This window comes from Apodemus sylvaticus, chromosome 4 (genome assembly GCF_947179515.1).
Source record: "Apodemus sylvaticus chromosome 4, mApoSyl1.1, whole genome shotgun sequence".
NCBI lineage: Eukaryota > Metazoa > Chordata > Mammalia > Rodentia > Muridae > Apodemus > Apodemus sylvaticus.
Genome location: NC_067475.1, coordinates 83,413,790 through 83,428,513, shown reverse-complemented (window position 1 = coordinate 83,428,513; position 14,724 = coordinate 83,413,790). Strand labels below are relative to the sequence as shown.

The following is a 14,724-nucleotide window of genomic DNA, read 5'->3' as shown; positions in this document are numbered from 1 at the left end:
TGACCGAAGTCAGGGGCCCTCCCGGGTTTACTTCTTCTTCTGTGTCTAATGTCTCTGAGCACAAGGAAAGAAAAACCTCAGATCCTCAGAGAGAAAGTCCTGCATCATGAAGGAAACTTCTATTTCATTAACTGTATCACTTGGTGCACAGGATCTTTGCAAGACGCATGAATGCAAAATGAGTGAGCATGTTTTTAAAGCCTGCATGTGAAAGCAGGGCATTGTGGTACCCAAAGGGAGCCCAGCAGGAAAACTGCTTTAGCCCAGGGGTTCAAAGCCAGCCTGGACAACAATGTGAGAGTCAGGCTCACAACAAATAAACAGACAAGTAAAATAAATAAAAAGATAAAGAATGAGTTGATATCTGGTCACATGGATGAGAAACGTATGGTTGAGAGGCATGTATCAGTGTGCTTTGTTTGGGGTCTCTCCTGCTGATATCTGAGTAACTAGACACAGGAAGAGCAAAACTGAGGACCAGGAAAAGAAGGATTCTACAGTGTTTATTTTACAAACGTCTTTTTAAAGGTGGTAAGGCCAGTGCTTCTAAGAAAAATAAAAACCCAAACCCCTGACTTTTCAAAAATACACCTGTAATCCAAGCACACCTGAGAGTGGGGTGGAGAAGGGAAATAAATAGCTTGGGACAGATAGTCCCTGCCCCCAAATAAATAAATAAAACTTAAAATTGATAAACCAAAGTATGGCATTATCAGAAGGAGGTATCAGGACCAACTTGAAAGCAAGAGTCTTAGGGCCCATGGATGGATGTCTCAGCAGGACATCAAGTCAATCCCACCAGCTTGGCAATTGGGATTCAATCCCTGGAAGCTGATAAAGGTGAAAGAGAGAATGCATGCCTGCACACTGCACATGTGCATGTTTTCCACTGACCTCCACACATGCAATGGCCCCCCACACTAATAATACATTTTTTAAAAAGAGCCCTATAAGAACTGAGATTGGAACAGAAACAAAAGAAATGACCTTAAAGAAACCCCAGTGATGTAATACTGTTGGGTTTCAGACCCCAGGACAAAAAGCTAAGGTGCATATTTAGCATACCAAAGTGGATCTGGCCTCCAGGCTCTCCCAGCATCCCTCAGTCCCTCCCAGTTACAGTGCATACCCTGCCCTCTGCCCTGAACTTTCCAACCAAGGGGCTGGGCTTCCCCTCCCCCCAGAAGTTCTTCCCTATATAAAATCTGAATATTTAGGTCTCTCTGTCTCTGCTAGAGTGCGGTTTCTCTTTCTCTTCCCGGTCCCCTGTGTCCCCCTCCTATGGCAACTTCCCTGGCCTCCTTCCTGGGACCAGTGGACCTCCCTGTGAGGGGGCTTCCCAATAAACCTGCCCTTAGATGCTGTAATCTGGCTTGAACTGGCTCATTTCACTGGCAGAGAAAACTTATCAGATCCTTGCATATGTGAAACTGGCAATGTGCCCATGGCTACGGTGGCGGATGACAAACAGAAGAGGAAAGGCAGCCAAGAGACACCTGAGGAAAGTAGACAAACCCTGATTTACTGTCCTTCAGGTACAGGCTGGGACAAACACTGCCTGAGGATCTCCTTCATCTAGCCCTTGGCTAAGGACAGAGGCCATTATGTTTCTAGAAGACTCAGCGCATACCAGGAAATAAAAAAAAAAATGGTATTAGTGAAAAGATTCCGTTTGCTTTCTAGAACATACAGCTGTTGTTGAAAGAAAGACAACAGAGGCACCCAAAACACCAACATGTTTTTGTGTTGTACAGAAATAAGGCCACGATTCTGAGCACCAAGAGAAATGGCAAAGAACCGCATTTGGGGACAGGAAGACATTCAGTCAAACCCCATGTTAATCCGATCAGAATCCAGGCCAGGAGGATCCTTTCCTTTTGCAGTGAATGAGGGAGTTCTTGGAAGCTGCCAACACCGGGTCACCAGGGCAGTGGGACAAAGCACACTGCTGAAAAGGGGCTCTGCAGCCTCTGCTGAGCGAGCATCTGGCCATCGAGGTGCCAGCCGCCTCTCTATCTGTTGGCCCATTTATAAATAAAACCACAGGATGGGAGGGACATCAGTCAGCTGCACTGCACAGTTTAGATAAAACAGGCATGGCTCAGCAAGGCCACTCGGCAGGTGGAAAATGTAAAAAATGCCGGTACCATTCAAGTACTTGCAAGCTTGAGTTCCTGTCCCAAATCCCCAATAAAGGAGAGAAAACTATTTCCCACAGCTGTCCTCGGACATTCACATGTACACCTGCACTCACACAGACACACAGACACACAGAAGCACAGACACACACACATAAATACAGACACACCATCAAAGACAACAAACTGCCAATTAAATGTCATAATAGTGAAACCTCCCTCTCCACCTGCCTCCCCCTTTTCCAACCTTCTCTGTGTCCAAGAGCTAAAGACCACGCCTCCCCAAGCCCAGCCTTGTGCATGCCTGCACTGTACCTGACCCTCATTCTTAGGAGCACCGTTTGTCTTGTTAGAAATTCCCACTGTTTCTCTTCTTGGTCTTAGAGCATTTTCCCAGCTTATACAAGACCTTGGGTTCAATCCTTGGCCACACAAGCTTGTATACACACACACACACACACACACACACATCCATGTGTGCACATATATATGTACACAGAACACTGAAAATATGTAATGAAGGCAAACTCTTTTTTAACACTGATAAGTAAAACAACACATATATTAACAGTACTTATCAAATCATTTCCTATTTACATCTAAAAGATTCATTTCACAATTACTTGTGTTGGCTACTAACTAATCAACAGAATTTAAGGGAGCTATAAATAATTTGGCAACAATTTCTTAAGGTAATTAAACTATTGGGGTGGCAGTGTATACATTTAATCCCAGCACTCGGAAGGCCCAGGCAGGGGGCTCTCCGAGTTGGAGGCCAGCCTGGTCTACAGAGGGAGTTCCAGGAGCCAGGGCTACACAGAGAAGCTCTTGTCTTGAAAGTCAGAAAGAAAGAAAGAAAGAAAGAAAGAAAGAAAGAAAGAAAGAAAGAAAGAAAGAAAGAAAGAAAGAAAGAAAGAAAGAAAGAAAGAAAGAAAGAAAGAAAGAAAGAAAGAAAGAAAGAAAGGAAGGAAGGAAGGAAGGAAGGAAGGAAGGAAGGAAGGAAGGAAGGAAGGAAGGAAGGAAGGAAGGAAGGAAGGAAGAAAGAAAGAAAGAAAGAAAGGAAGGAAGAAAGAAAGGGAAAGGAAGAAAAACAGATAAACTATTTTTTCCCGATGATAAACTAACCTATGAATCACAAGAGGAATTTTCAAACCCACAGCTTCTGAACTCTACCCCCCATGACCACTTCCAAATGTCCAGGAGGTGAACCCCTAAACTGAATCCAGAGGATAAACAATGTGTATCTCTTCTGACTGCCCCCTCCAACTTAGTATGCAAGGAGCTCTGAATGAAAGAATCTCCCCAGATGTTACTGAGGGAAGCACCCCGACCACTGCAGGAGGATGGGCCACACAGGTGCTGAATGAGCAATGGCTGAGCGCACGTGTGAGTTATTAATGCCGGGCGGCAAATCCTAAGTCGTGCTGCTGCATCGTGAGAAAGTGAAATGTTCAGCAGCATACACAGCACTTTCATATGAATTCCCTTTCATCAGGATAAATATCATCATTTCCATTGTGCAGCTGAAGAGATTGAAGCTAGTCACATTAGAGACAGAAGAAGGAGAAAACTGCATTCTTTTTACTATACACACACTTTTGTTTGTGCCAGTTCCGGTGTTATACTCCTTAATCACAGCACTCAAGAGGCAGATGTGACATGTGTCACATCTCTCGAGTTTCAGGCCAGTCTGGTCTACAGAAAATTCAAGGACTGCCAGGGCTACATAGTGAGGCCCTGTCCAAAAATAATAGTTATTGTCTATGTCATCTTCTATATGTATGTCCACATGTCTGGGAGAACTCTGCTAATTAAGGTCGAAGTCTACCATTGACATGAGAATCTGGGACTTGGAACATAATGGGGGACTCCCTTCTTTAATAACAAAATTTCTCCTTCTCTGACCTTGTCTGGGGAATTCTAAGTCTTAACACTCACCTCTACCTGAGGACTGTCACATAGCCTCAATTAATTTATAGGATCAATTTCCATTCTTCTGACAACACCCATTCAGCCAGCACCTGAGATTCCTGAAATGCTTCCCCATGCTAATGAGGCCTCCAGCCAATGGCCTTTGCCCATCCTGGATGTCCCTAACCTCAGTCTCCCAAAACTTTATAAGCCTTCAGTCACCTTAAGTAGAGTCCCTGCCTACTGACAAGCAGTACCAATGTGGCCATTCACCATATATACTAAAGGGCTTCCAAACCCCCTTTTCAACATCTCTGCTCACACTGCCCTCGTGGATGATCTACAAGTGTGGGGAGACCCACACACGTGTGTGCAAGTGCCTACAGAGGCCAAAAGAGGCCTCTGAGACTGGAATTACAAGCAGTTCTGAGCCATTTTGTGAGTACTGGAACTGAACTCCAGTCCTCTGCAACAACTACCATCTCTCCAACTCCATGATGGATTTCTTTGAGCTCACATGGACCACATTTTCTCTTAAAATTCATTGGAGAAGTTCACTCCTATCCATCACACTATACTTTAATTGCTTAACTGTATCCCTTCCTATACCATAAGCTCCCTGAGTAACATCTGTAACATCTGTCCTGTTCCCTTGCTGCACTTTATAGCACAGCACTCAAGCTGGGAGGTAGAATGTCACCCAAAGGCCCATGTATTGAAGGCTTGGTCCTATAGCACTACTGGGGGTGTTTGAACCTGAAAGATGTAGGGCGTTGTACTTGCTGGTTTTGTGTGTCAATTTGACACAAGCTGGAGTAATCACAGAGAGAGGAGCCTCTCTTGAGGAAATGCCTCCATGAGATCCAACTGTAAGGCATTTTCTCAATTAGTGATCAAGGGGTGAGAGCACAGCCCGTTGTGGGTGGTGCCATCCCTGGGCTGGTGGTCCTGGGTTCTATAAGAAAGCAAGCTGAGCAAGCCAGGGGAAGGAAGCCAATAAGCAGCATTCTCCAAGTTCCTGCCCTGTGTGAGTTCCTGTCCTGACTTCCTTTGGTGATGACCAGCAATGTGGATGTGTAAGCTGAATAAACCCTTTCCTTCCCAAGTTGCTTATTGGTTGTGATGTTTTGTGCAGGAATAGAAACCCTGACTAAGAAAGGCATTGTGGAAGGAAGTTAGTTCATTAGTGGCATACCTTGACAAAGATATGGGGACCTCCGTCCTACTGTTCCTGACTTTGCTTCCCAGGTCACCATGAAGTAAGATGGTCATTTTATCAAGCCCTCCACAACACAAGGTGCTGCCTCACTCACTGCTGGGCTCAAAACAATGGAACCAACCAATCATTTACTAGAGTCTCCAAAACTGTGAGCCAAAGTAAACCTTTTCTCTTTTTTAGTTAATATCTCAAGGATTTTTTTGTTTTTGTTTTTAATAGGAAGAGAAATTTGATTAGCAATTGTGGTACAGTGCTTAGTACTTAATAACTACGGTAACTATAAACTGGATCTACTTCCACTTGAAATGAAGGGAGAGTTCCCAAGGATAAGATTCCCAAAGGACTGCAGCAGGGGTCTTAGAATGACCTCCCTCATCTCAGACTTGAAGGAAGAAAGTGGTTTACAGAGGCAAGGCAGGAGTGGGATGAAATAATGTAGTGTGTTTCTATGAACTTTTGAGCACATGCTACATGAAGTATATTGCATTGCACTGCATTCTATTCTATTCTATTCTAGTCACATTTTCTCTTCTCCGTGTTAGTAGATCAATCCCAGAGTCTGTAGAGCTTCTGAGTTAGACTGCCTCTCCAGCCCCACACGTCCATTTAAAATGTCATGCTCTCAAGTACAGATGAGTGCTTCATCCACTTTCCCACTAACTCATTAAGGTATGGGGGATGGATTACATATTTTGAAACAATCAACTGTGATTCTTTCCCTCCCTCCCAAATCTTCCACTCCCCTTTGTTCAATGATGCTCTCAATTGCCAACTAAACCAGCTTATAACTCCCAGTCAGCAAATGCAGAAAGGAATTTCTGCATGGCCTGGAACTGTCACCAACAGGAGCTCTGAGTTACTTCTCTTAACTCATTCAGAATTATTTTCCAATACAATATTGAGAGACACTATAATTAACTTATGTGGGCATGCAATTAAGTTGCCAGGCATGAGAGATACCACACCATCAACTTAGTAAAACCACAGAAGTTAAGGGGTGTTTACAAGTTGTAGCTGTCAGTTCTTTAAGTCTGCATTTCTTCTGTGGTAAGGATGATTAGATGTTGTCCTGATAATATGGCTTTAGGAGTAGGGCTGGGGTTGTGAGAGGGATCTCTGATCTGTGGTACTTACTCATTTCCAGAGTTTAAATAATTCTTCATGATTTCGAGTTAAAATCATAGAGACCTCGAATAAACTAGCAGTAGCTGCCTCCAGCACAGCTAAGATTACATACATCAACAAGTACACTATTCAGCAGAGTAATCAGAACTGAAGCAGTCTTTTATCTACGGATCTTCAGTAAGATGATACACAGTACAATGCCTGACTCAGAAAATGTCCACATCCTTCCCCTGATTCCAATCATCATCTAGAATTCCTTTAATTTGTGTGTGTTTGGTTGTTGTTTTGGGAGGTACAAGGTTCAAGACATGGTCTCACCATGTAGCCCTGGCTGTCCTGAAGCTTACTATGTAGACCAGACTGGCCTTGAACTCAGAGATCTGCCTGCCTCTGCCTCCAGAGTTCTGGAATTAAAGGCATGTGTCGCCATACCCAGCTTTAACTTTTAGCATGCACCTTTAAATGTTACCGTTTAAATCATCTGTACAGTTAAATTATAACATTTCCTTGAGACTCGTGATTAAAGTAATGTTGCGGGGATTAAACACAGGCCATGAGAATGGGGAAGAAATGCCTTTACCCACAGAGCCACCTCACCGACCCAAAAGAGGAAATTTAGATTCTGTAGCTCATGCCTTGATGCTGCACCAAGAAGTTCTGAGTGTTGCTGGGGATGACAAATGATACGACTGGCATCACTCTTGACCTGAAGGAATTTACAGTCTTCCTGGGTGGTGAGACCACAGCATAAATAACAATAGCAATCCCTGTGGATTCAGGCTTGGGGGTGGTCACATGTGAGGATACAGAGAGTGTTTGAGCAGCAGTGGGCTCCCACACGGATGCGTCCAATCACACCACACAGATGTGTCCAATCACACCACACGGATGAGTCCAATCACACCACACGGATGAGTCCAATCACACCACACGGATGAGTCCAATCACACCACACAGATGTGTCCAATCACACCACACGGATGCGTCCAATCACTTCACTTTATATCCTTTGGACCTTTACTCACTCAGCACAAGATGTGCATGGCGTGAATCCATCAGCCCTAGTCTCTCTCTTCACCTGTGCTTTGCTCTTTGATCCCTCTGCCTGCTAATTGCATCTGTTGACTTGAGGAAGTCCATTGAAACTCCAGCTTAAACTCTGCCTGCTAATTGTATCTGTTGACTTGAGGAAGTCCTATGAAACTCTGGTTTAAACTCCTTAGTATTGTAGCTTTCCATCACTCCCTCAGTAGGAGACAGAGTTACTCATATATTTGCTATATAGATCTGTAAGCTCCTCCAGGAAGGAGATCATATTTCTGTTGTCTCTATAATATATCCATTATCTAGCATAATGCCTGCCAGGGTCAGGTGCTCTAGAAACATTTTTTGAGCTTCATCACTGTGTCATGAGTGCTAACTTTTACAAGAGTCTGAATTAGGACATGAAGTTAAAGAATTAAGACAACAACAACGACGACAACGACAACAACAACAAAAGTTCTAGAGATATTTTTAACCAATAATGTAAAAGGTCTGAACAATAATCACCAAGAAACATTTATGAAAGAACTTACGAAGCCATTAATAAGTGGGAAAATATTCTGTGTTCACAGATTGGAAGAATACATATTAGAAAGCTGTCCATACTACTCAATCTACAAATTCAATGTACTGTTCACCAAAATTCCAATTACATTTTTTTCAAGGAAAAATCAATGCTAAAATTCATGTGTAACCACAGAAATCCCCCAAAAGCTAAAGCAATTCTGAGGGAAAAGTGCAAAGCCAGAGATATTTTATTCTCTGATTTCAACATCTACTTCAAAGCTATTTCTGACAAAGATAGAATAATTTTAGCATAAAAAGGATGGACACACACACACACCTACAAACACACACACCCACACACAAAGAGAGACAGAGAGAGAGAGAGAGAGAGAGAGAGAGAGAGAGTGTATAAGGCCTGGAGGGCATGCTGGCACCTGTAATCCTTGCACTTGGAAGTCCAAGGCAGGGAATATAGAATTTAAGAGAAATCTGACCGGGCAGTGGTGGCTCACGCCTTTAATCCCAGCACATGGGAGGCAGAGGCAGGTGGATTTCTCAGTTCAAGGCCAGCCTGGTCTACAGAGTGAGTTCCAGGACAGACAAGGTTACACAGAGAAACGCTATCTCAGGAGAGAGAGAGAGAAAAAAAAGAGGAGCCTGGACTACAAAGTGTATATAGTGAGATTGCCTCAGAAACAGACAAAACTCAACAGACCACACATTTATGGTTAATTGATCTGTGACAACCCACACTGGATTAAAGACTCGAAGCCTGGCACCTGAAGCTGCACAGCCCGCAGGGGGAAGCTGAGGAGAGGAGCTCATCATGCTGGTCTGAGCAAAGGCTTTTAGGCATGAGCCTAACAGCGCCCTCAACAAAGCCAAACAGAAGGGAAGAAATTCCACACCAACCATACATCCACCAAAGCATTGATAGCTGAGATGCATAAGGAGCTAAAATAATCACATACTCTCTTTTTTTATTTTTCATTAGTCTCTTCACTCTGCTGACAGTTTTGTTTATTGAACAGAAATTTCTTAGCTTAACGTTTTTGCTTTTGTTGCCAGGTTGTGGTACTCATAAAAAGAAATTAAGAAAAACCATTGCTTTTGTAACCTGCTCGAAATCCTTCTGCCTCAGACTCTCAGACCAATATAATTCAAATGCTGGAATTACATTGGTACACCGGTCTGTCTGGGCTCTGGGCTCCAAACAATCTATGGCGAGAAGACAACCTGGCGCCAGCGAGGTGCACAGCAGGTAAAGACTTACCAAACAGACCTAGTGGTCTGTTGATGGTCAGAACTCCTACAGAGGAAGGAGAGCCAGCCCTGAAGTTGTCCTCTAACCTCCACATGTTCGCTGAGACACCTGTACCCTCAATAGCAACAACAGTAGTAGTGATGATGATGATGATGATGATCTCAAATGTGATTTAAACACGGGCAAATGATTTATATAAACATTTCTAAAAGACATACGGGTGGCCAACAAGTATATAAAAGTGGTCAACACTACTAACTACCATGAAAATGCAAATGAAAACCAACCAGCCATCAAAAAGACTAGGAGACTGTTGAGGAGGGTGTGGAAAAAGGAAGCCTTACCATTGCCCCGAGGAGACTGTCCCTTGTAGCCATGATGTAAACAGTGTGATGGTTCCGCACATAATCAAAAATGGTCCTAACATATAGTTCATGACTACTACTAGGATTTCTCAAGAAGAAACGAAACTGATCCTCGGGACCGTATCATTGCGACAACATGGAAGACTCTAAAGGGAAGCTTTGCGGTTTACGGACATGGAAGCTGACTCTGAAGGAAAGAGAGGCCCAAGGCTTAAGTGGAAGAACTGGAGCAGCAGGATCCAGGCCTGTGTCTGTCCTAGCTTGTCCCCTGGAGCCATACTACACAGGTGACCAAGAAAGGCATGTTCTGAATGGACATGTCTTCCTTCCACAGTCCTTACTGGATTCAGCCTTGAGAGCTAACTGGGCGACTCAGCCCACAATGTTCCAAGGAGCCCTAGCTGCCCAAGACAGTCCAAGGAAAATAGATGACAAGAAAGGTTGGCCGGCATGGTCTCTCACGCCTTCCTCCCACAGCGCACATGGGAGTCTGCAGATTTCCAGTTTCTGAAGTTTTGTGATAGAAAAGTCTATTTCCTTTCTAGGTGTGTCAGTCAACAAACTGCAGCTCTCTCAGGCCCCGTGATGTGGACACCCACCAGAGGGAGCAGAGAGACTGAGGCAGGCTGCCAGGCTGCGGTAAAGACAGAACTAGGAGAACAACGAGATAGGCTGCTGCTGGTCCTTTTTGAAACAAAATGCAAGCTTTTCTTTTCCTTAAGAATGGCTGGACACCCTTTATTTTGGTTTATATTTAGGTCGCTTCCTCTTGAGAAAACAAGCAGTGAAAACAAACATAGGTAAAAAGCAACAGGTAATAAATCAGAGGGAGGGGCAACTGCATTCCAGAGCTCAGGCTACACCTTTGGCTTCATCGCAACCCCACCTCAAATCCATTTCCTTCTCCACCCTGAGGTCTTAGGAGCTATTTTCCAGCTCTGCCGCCCCCCCCCCCCCACTTCCCACTCCTTGCAGGAGTGGATGCAGAAATATTTGAATTCCGTTTGTGGGACAGCCACTGCCCAAGCCCACAGAGTTCACAGAAATACAAGAATTTGCCTGAGGCAAGGCTCTCTGCCTTTGAGTCAGTCAGGAGTCCTTCAAAAACGCTCCCACCAAAGTGAGAATTGTTCTGAATTTCCAGGTTATAAATGTTGGGGGTTTGTTTTGTTTTAATTATGGGTTTTTTTTTTTTTGCTGCCCTCCCCCTTCTTGTTTGGGTTGTTTTATTTTGTTTTAATTATGGGTTGTTGGGGTTTTTTTGCTCCCCTCCCCCCTTCTGCTTCTCACTGGCTGCATTTATCAGGGAAAGGAGGAAGCGGGAGGGGAAGGAAAGGAGGAAACGGAAGAAGAAACATTTAGGAAGAAGAGCCTACAGAAACTAGCCTAGCAAAACAACCAGGAGCTCCCCACCTGCTCGGAAATGCAGGATTCCAATTAACAGGGAGCGCTTGCCAGGGCGCCCCTTAGCCAGAGTCGGGGACAGCGCCCACTCCTTACCCACACGGAAGATCAGGTCGTCCTCGATGGGGTTCTCTTTTCGCTTGCCGGTGCTGTACATGCTGGCGGGTCTCTTCACAGCCTTCTGCTTGACGTGCCCGCTCCCCGGGGACTTGACTCGTCGCTTCACCCCCTCGGTGGTGGGGGACACGTCGGCAGAGCGGATGACCTTGAGCTTAAACGGGCTGCCTCGGATGTGCTGGTCGTAGAGTCTGAGGGACAGGGTGAAGTCCCCCTCCTTCTGCACAGTGTACAGGAACTCGTAGGTGCCGTTCTTGTTGTCTAGGATCTCTCCGTCCGCCACGCTGCCGTCGGGGGTGCTGAGCTCAGCGGTGAGGTATGCGTTGCCTGTCTTGCACAGCTCTCCGTCTTTGTCCTTGGTGGTTATAGTAACGGACATGGGCTGTCCGATGATGGTCTGCCGAAGCCCCTCACCCGTGGCCACCGTCTCAGAGGCGACCGCGTTAGTGGTGAGGATGGTCCCCAGGTTGTGGATGGACTTCTTCAGTCCCTCGGTTTCCACGATAAAATCCAGCTGATCGTTCTCGCGCGGGTGCAGTGGGAAGTCTTGGTCCGCCAGTTCGTTCAACTTCTCGCTCATCTGCTTCTTCACCAGGAGCACCTCCGTCTCTGTGCCATGGTTGAGGGCCTGCGCCGTGAAGTTGCTGCAGCTCTTAATGCTTTCCTGGCCTTGGAGCAGGGTATCCAGCTGCGACTGCAGCACCTGCCGGGTACACAGAGGCAGTGAGCGCTTCCTGCAGGACTCGGTGCAGCCTGCAGGACACTTTGCCAGGAACTGCCCTCCGCCCAAAAGAAGCAACAGCTACGCCCGCCCACTCAGGTGGCTCGGAACCACCTGCATTCCATTTAACCCAGTGAACCCATGCGGAATGCTAAGTTGCATTTCCAGTACCATCTGGAGATTTCCCTTCCGCCTCACCCTGCCTCTCACCCACACGTGCGTTTCTTAGGTCATCTGTTTACACGGGGCAAAGAGAAAGGACTCGACCAACAGCAAACAAATTGTCTGCTTAATGTGAATTAGTCATTACCCAGTGGCTTTTCCCTAGCTGTTCAGAGCTGCCGGTCACCACCTCAGGGAACAAAACCCAAGCATTTGAGAAGTCTCTACACCTGAATACCAGAAGCTCTCCACCCTTGCTTGGTGCACAGACTTGCAGAGCCAAACAAAGGCGGCAGTCAGGTTTGCTTTGAAGCTGAGGAACAGGTTAGAGTAGTTGAGAGAGAGGGGGCAGTTAAGAGGCTCCTCCGCCTTATAATTAAGGAAGAAAAACATTCCAGGCAACCTTAAGCCCTGAAAACATTTTTATATGTAACCTCTCCTTATGGAGAACTATATGTTGCTACAGAAAAAAGCCACAGAATCCCAGTTTTGATGAAAGAAAAAAACAAAAGGGCAGGTTTCTACTAAATTTAAGAGCAGTTCACTGTTGGTCCCTAGGAAAGTGCAGTGGTGATGAAGTACAGTGGCACAGGTCCCTGGCCACCGCCACTGCCTCTGTTAGAACACAGAGGCCCGCCCCCTGTGCCCCATCTCTTGCAGGAAGCCCGCGGGACTGCAGAGCCTTACTTTGTGTTTGAGGCCATAGTTGACCTCTAGCTCCATGAGCAACACGCTCTTGCGAACGTTTAAAGTCTTCTGCAGCTCATCAAAGGTGGAGTGGATGTCATCCACGATGCTGGCCTTTTGGTTGGTTAACTGATGGATGATTTCTGAGATGAACTGAAGAGCAGAATCTATCTCTGGGAGTCTGAGAGACAGGACAGCTGTTAGTGATCATTATTTAACTTCTACCTAGAAATACTCCAAAGCCTGTCTCCACACACCTTCAGCCTCGCTAAATGCAAAGCGCCTTATCTAGGCCTCTTTCTTCACCTTTAAAAGGCAATAGGAAGGAACAGGTGAGTCCTTCAGGGTCATGTCTATTCCAGTCTACCATCAACCACCCGCATTAATTATTAATAGTGCAAAGGTCTTGGAGGAACAGTTATGGCCAGATGTTCTTTGTAGCAGAAGACGCCCATGCATATAGGATGTTTAACAGAGTCTCCTCTTCATAATCAATAGCACATTCCCAGACCACTGCTAGGACACCCAAAATGTGTTTAGGTATCACCAAGTGTACATCTGCATGTGCATGCTTGTGCGTGTGTGTGTGTGTGTGTGTGTGTGTATGTGTATGTGTATGTGTGTGCATGCATGTGTGTGTGTGTGAGTGTTAGAACCGCTATATTCTAAGTGTCTAGTTATATTTTTTCTTCCAACCACATAAACTTTGTAGAGTACCCGGAGAACGCTTGTAAGTTTCCAAGTTCCTTTAGGTAACATCGAACAACTAAACTTTACTTTTCTTTTTTTAAAGATTTATTTATTATTATATGTAAGTACACTGTAGCTGTCTTCAGATACTCCAGAAGAGGACATCAGATCTCATTATGGATGGTTGTGAGCCACCATGTGGGTGGTTGCTGCGACTTGAACTCAGGACCTCCAGAAGAGCAGTCAGTGCTCTTAACCACTGAGCCATCTCTCTGTCCCCACAACTATACTTTTCTCACTAGGACTGTTGACAGTAGGACTATCAGCTATTTTGTTTTACAGCAGGTTGTTAACCTCCTTTTTTGGTTTGCTCATTCAGGACATGGCTGCTATATTCATTTGTGTCCACACCAATAGGGAAAAAAAACCAAAACCAACCCTCAAGACAAGCACAGGAGGGAATTTGAGCAACCACTGCTCAGCCCCATTGTGCAGGACTCAGGCTGAGAGAAGCTATCCCAGCCACCACCACGGGCAGAGAGCTACGTCAGCAGCCTAAGGAAACCCCCACCTCTGCTTTCAGGTGGGAATTTCTGGGATCACATGATCCAGGAGAACATAGGACATAGTCATGTATACAGGCTAGCAGGACCCTGCCATCTCAGGGACACTGGGTGTGGAGGCCGGGCCTCACATGGGATGGGGAGTCTGGAAGGGCGTGGCACCTTTTGTTGACTGCATCCAGCTGGACCTGGAGGGAGGCCTTGTGCTGCTCCACCACATCCTTCAGCGGGACTGTGGGGTGCTCCGCGTGCTCCCCCTCCGTGCACTCCCGACACATGGCGGTCTCACAGGACTGGCAGTAAAATTCCATCACCTGCGGGTAACACAGAGAGCTTACTCTGCGGGAAGCACACACACATTCTCCCATCATTCCCGGTCACTGAAGCTGTTGGTTTTACAGTGCCCAGATGTTGGTATGACAGGCCTTGAACAGGTGCATGCGACGCCTAAGCCACTGCTATGGCTCTCAAACACTCTGGTCTCTGAGCCTCTCCAAGCTCTTTAAAAAGAGCTGAGGACTTCAAAAGAGCATGGAGCTGAGAGTTGTTAGTCCCAGGACTCAGGAGGCAAAGGAAGGTGGAGTTTTGTAAGTTCCAGATCAACCCGGTCTACATAGCAAGTTTGAAGGCAGCCACAGCTACACAGTGAGACCCTGTCTCAAATAAAATAAAATAAAATACAATAAAATAAAATACAATACAATAAAATACAATAAAATACAATAAAATATAATAAAATATAATAAAATATAATAAAATAAAATAAAAGTACTTTTGCGTATGTGGATTCTTTCCATAGATACTTGT

The 14,724-nt window shown here is 45.5% G+C and overlaps 1 protein-coding gene across 2 annotated transcripts in view; it reads right to left on the bottom strand.

Annotated features, from left to right (window-relative positions):
* Trim2 (tripartite motif containing 2) overlaps window positions 1–14,724 on the bottom strand; it is a 110,342-nt gene that overhangs the window by 19,180 nt on the left and 76,438 nt on the right. For both annotated transcript variants that reach the window (XM_052180282.1, XM_052180283.1), the window contains exons 4-6: window positions 14,080–14,231; window positions 12,665–12,845; window positions 11,074–11,797 (exon numbers count right to left, since the gene is read on the bottom strand). In XM_052180282.1, coding sequence (XP_052036242.1) covers window positions 11,074–11,797; window positions 12,665–12,845; window positions 14,080–14,231 — 1,057 coding nt within the window. The remainder of the gene's footprint in view (window positions 1–11,073; window positions 11,798–12,664; window positions 12,846–14,079; window positions 14,232–14,724) is intronic.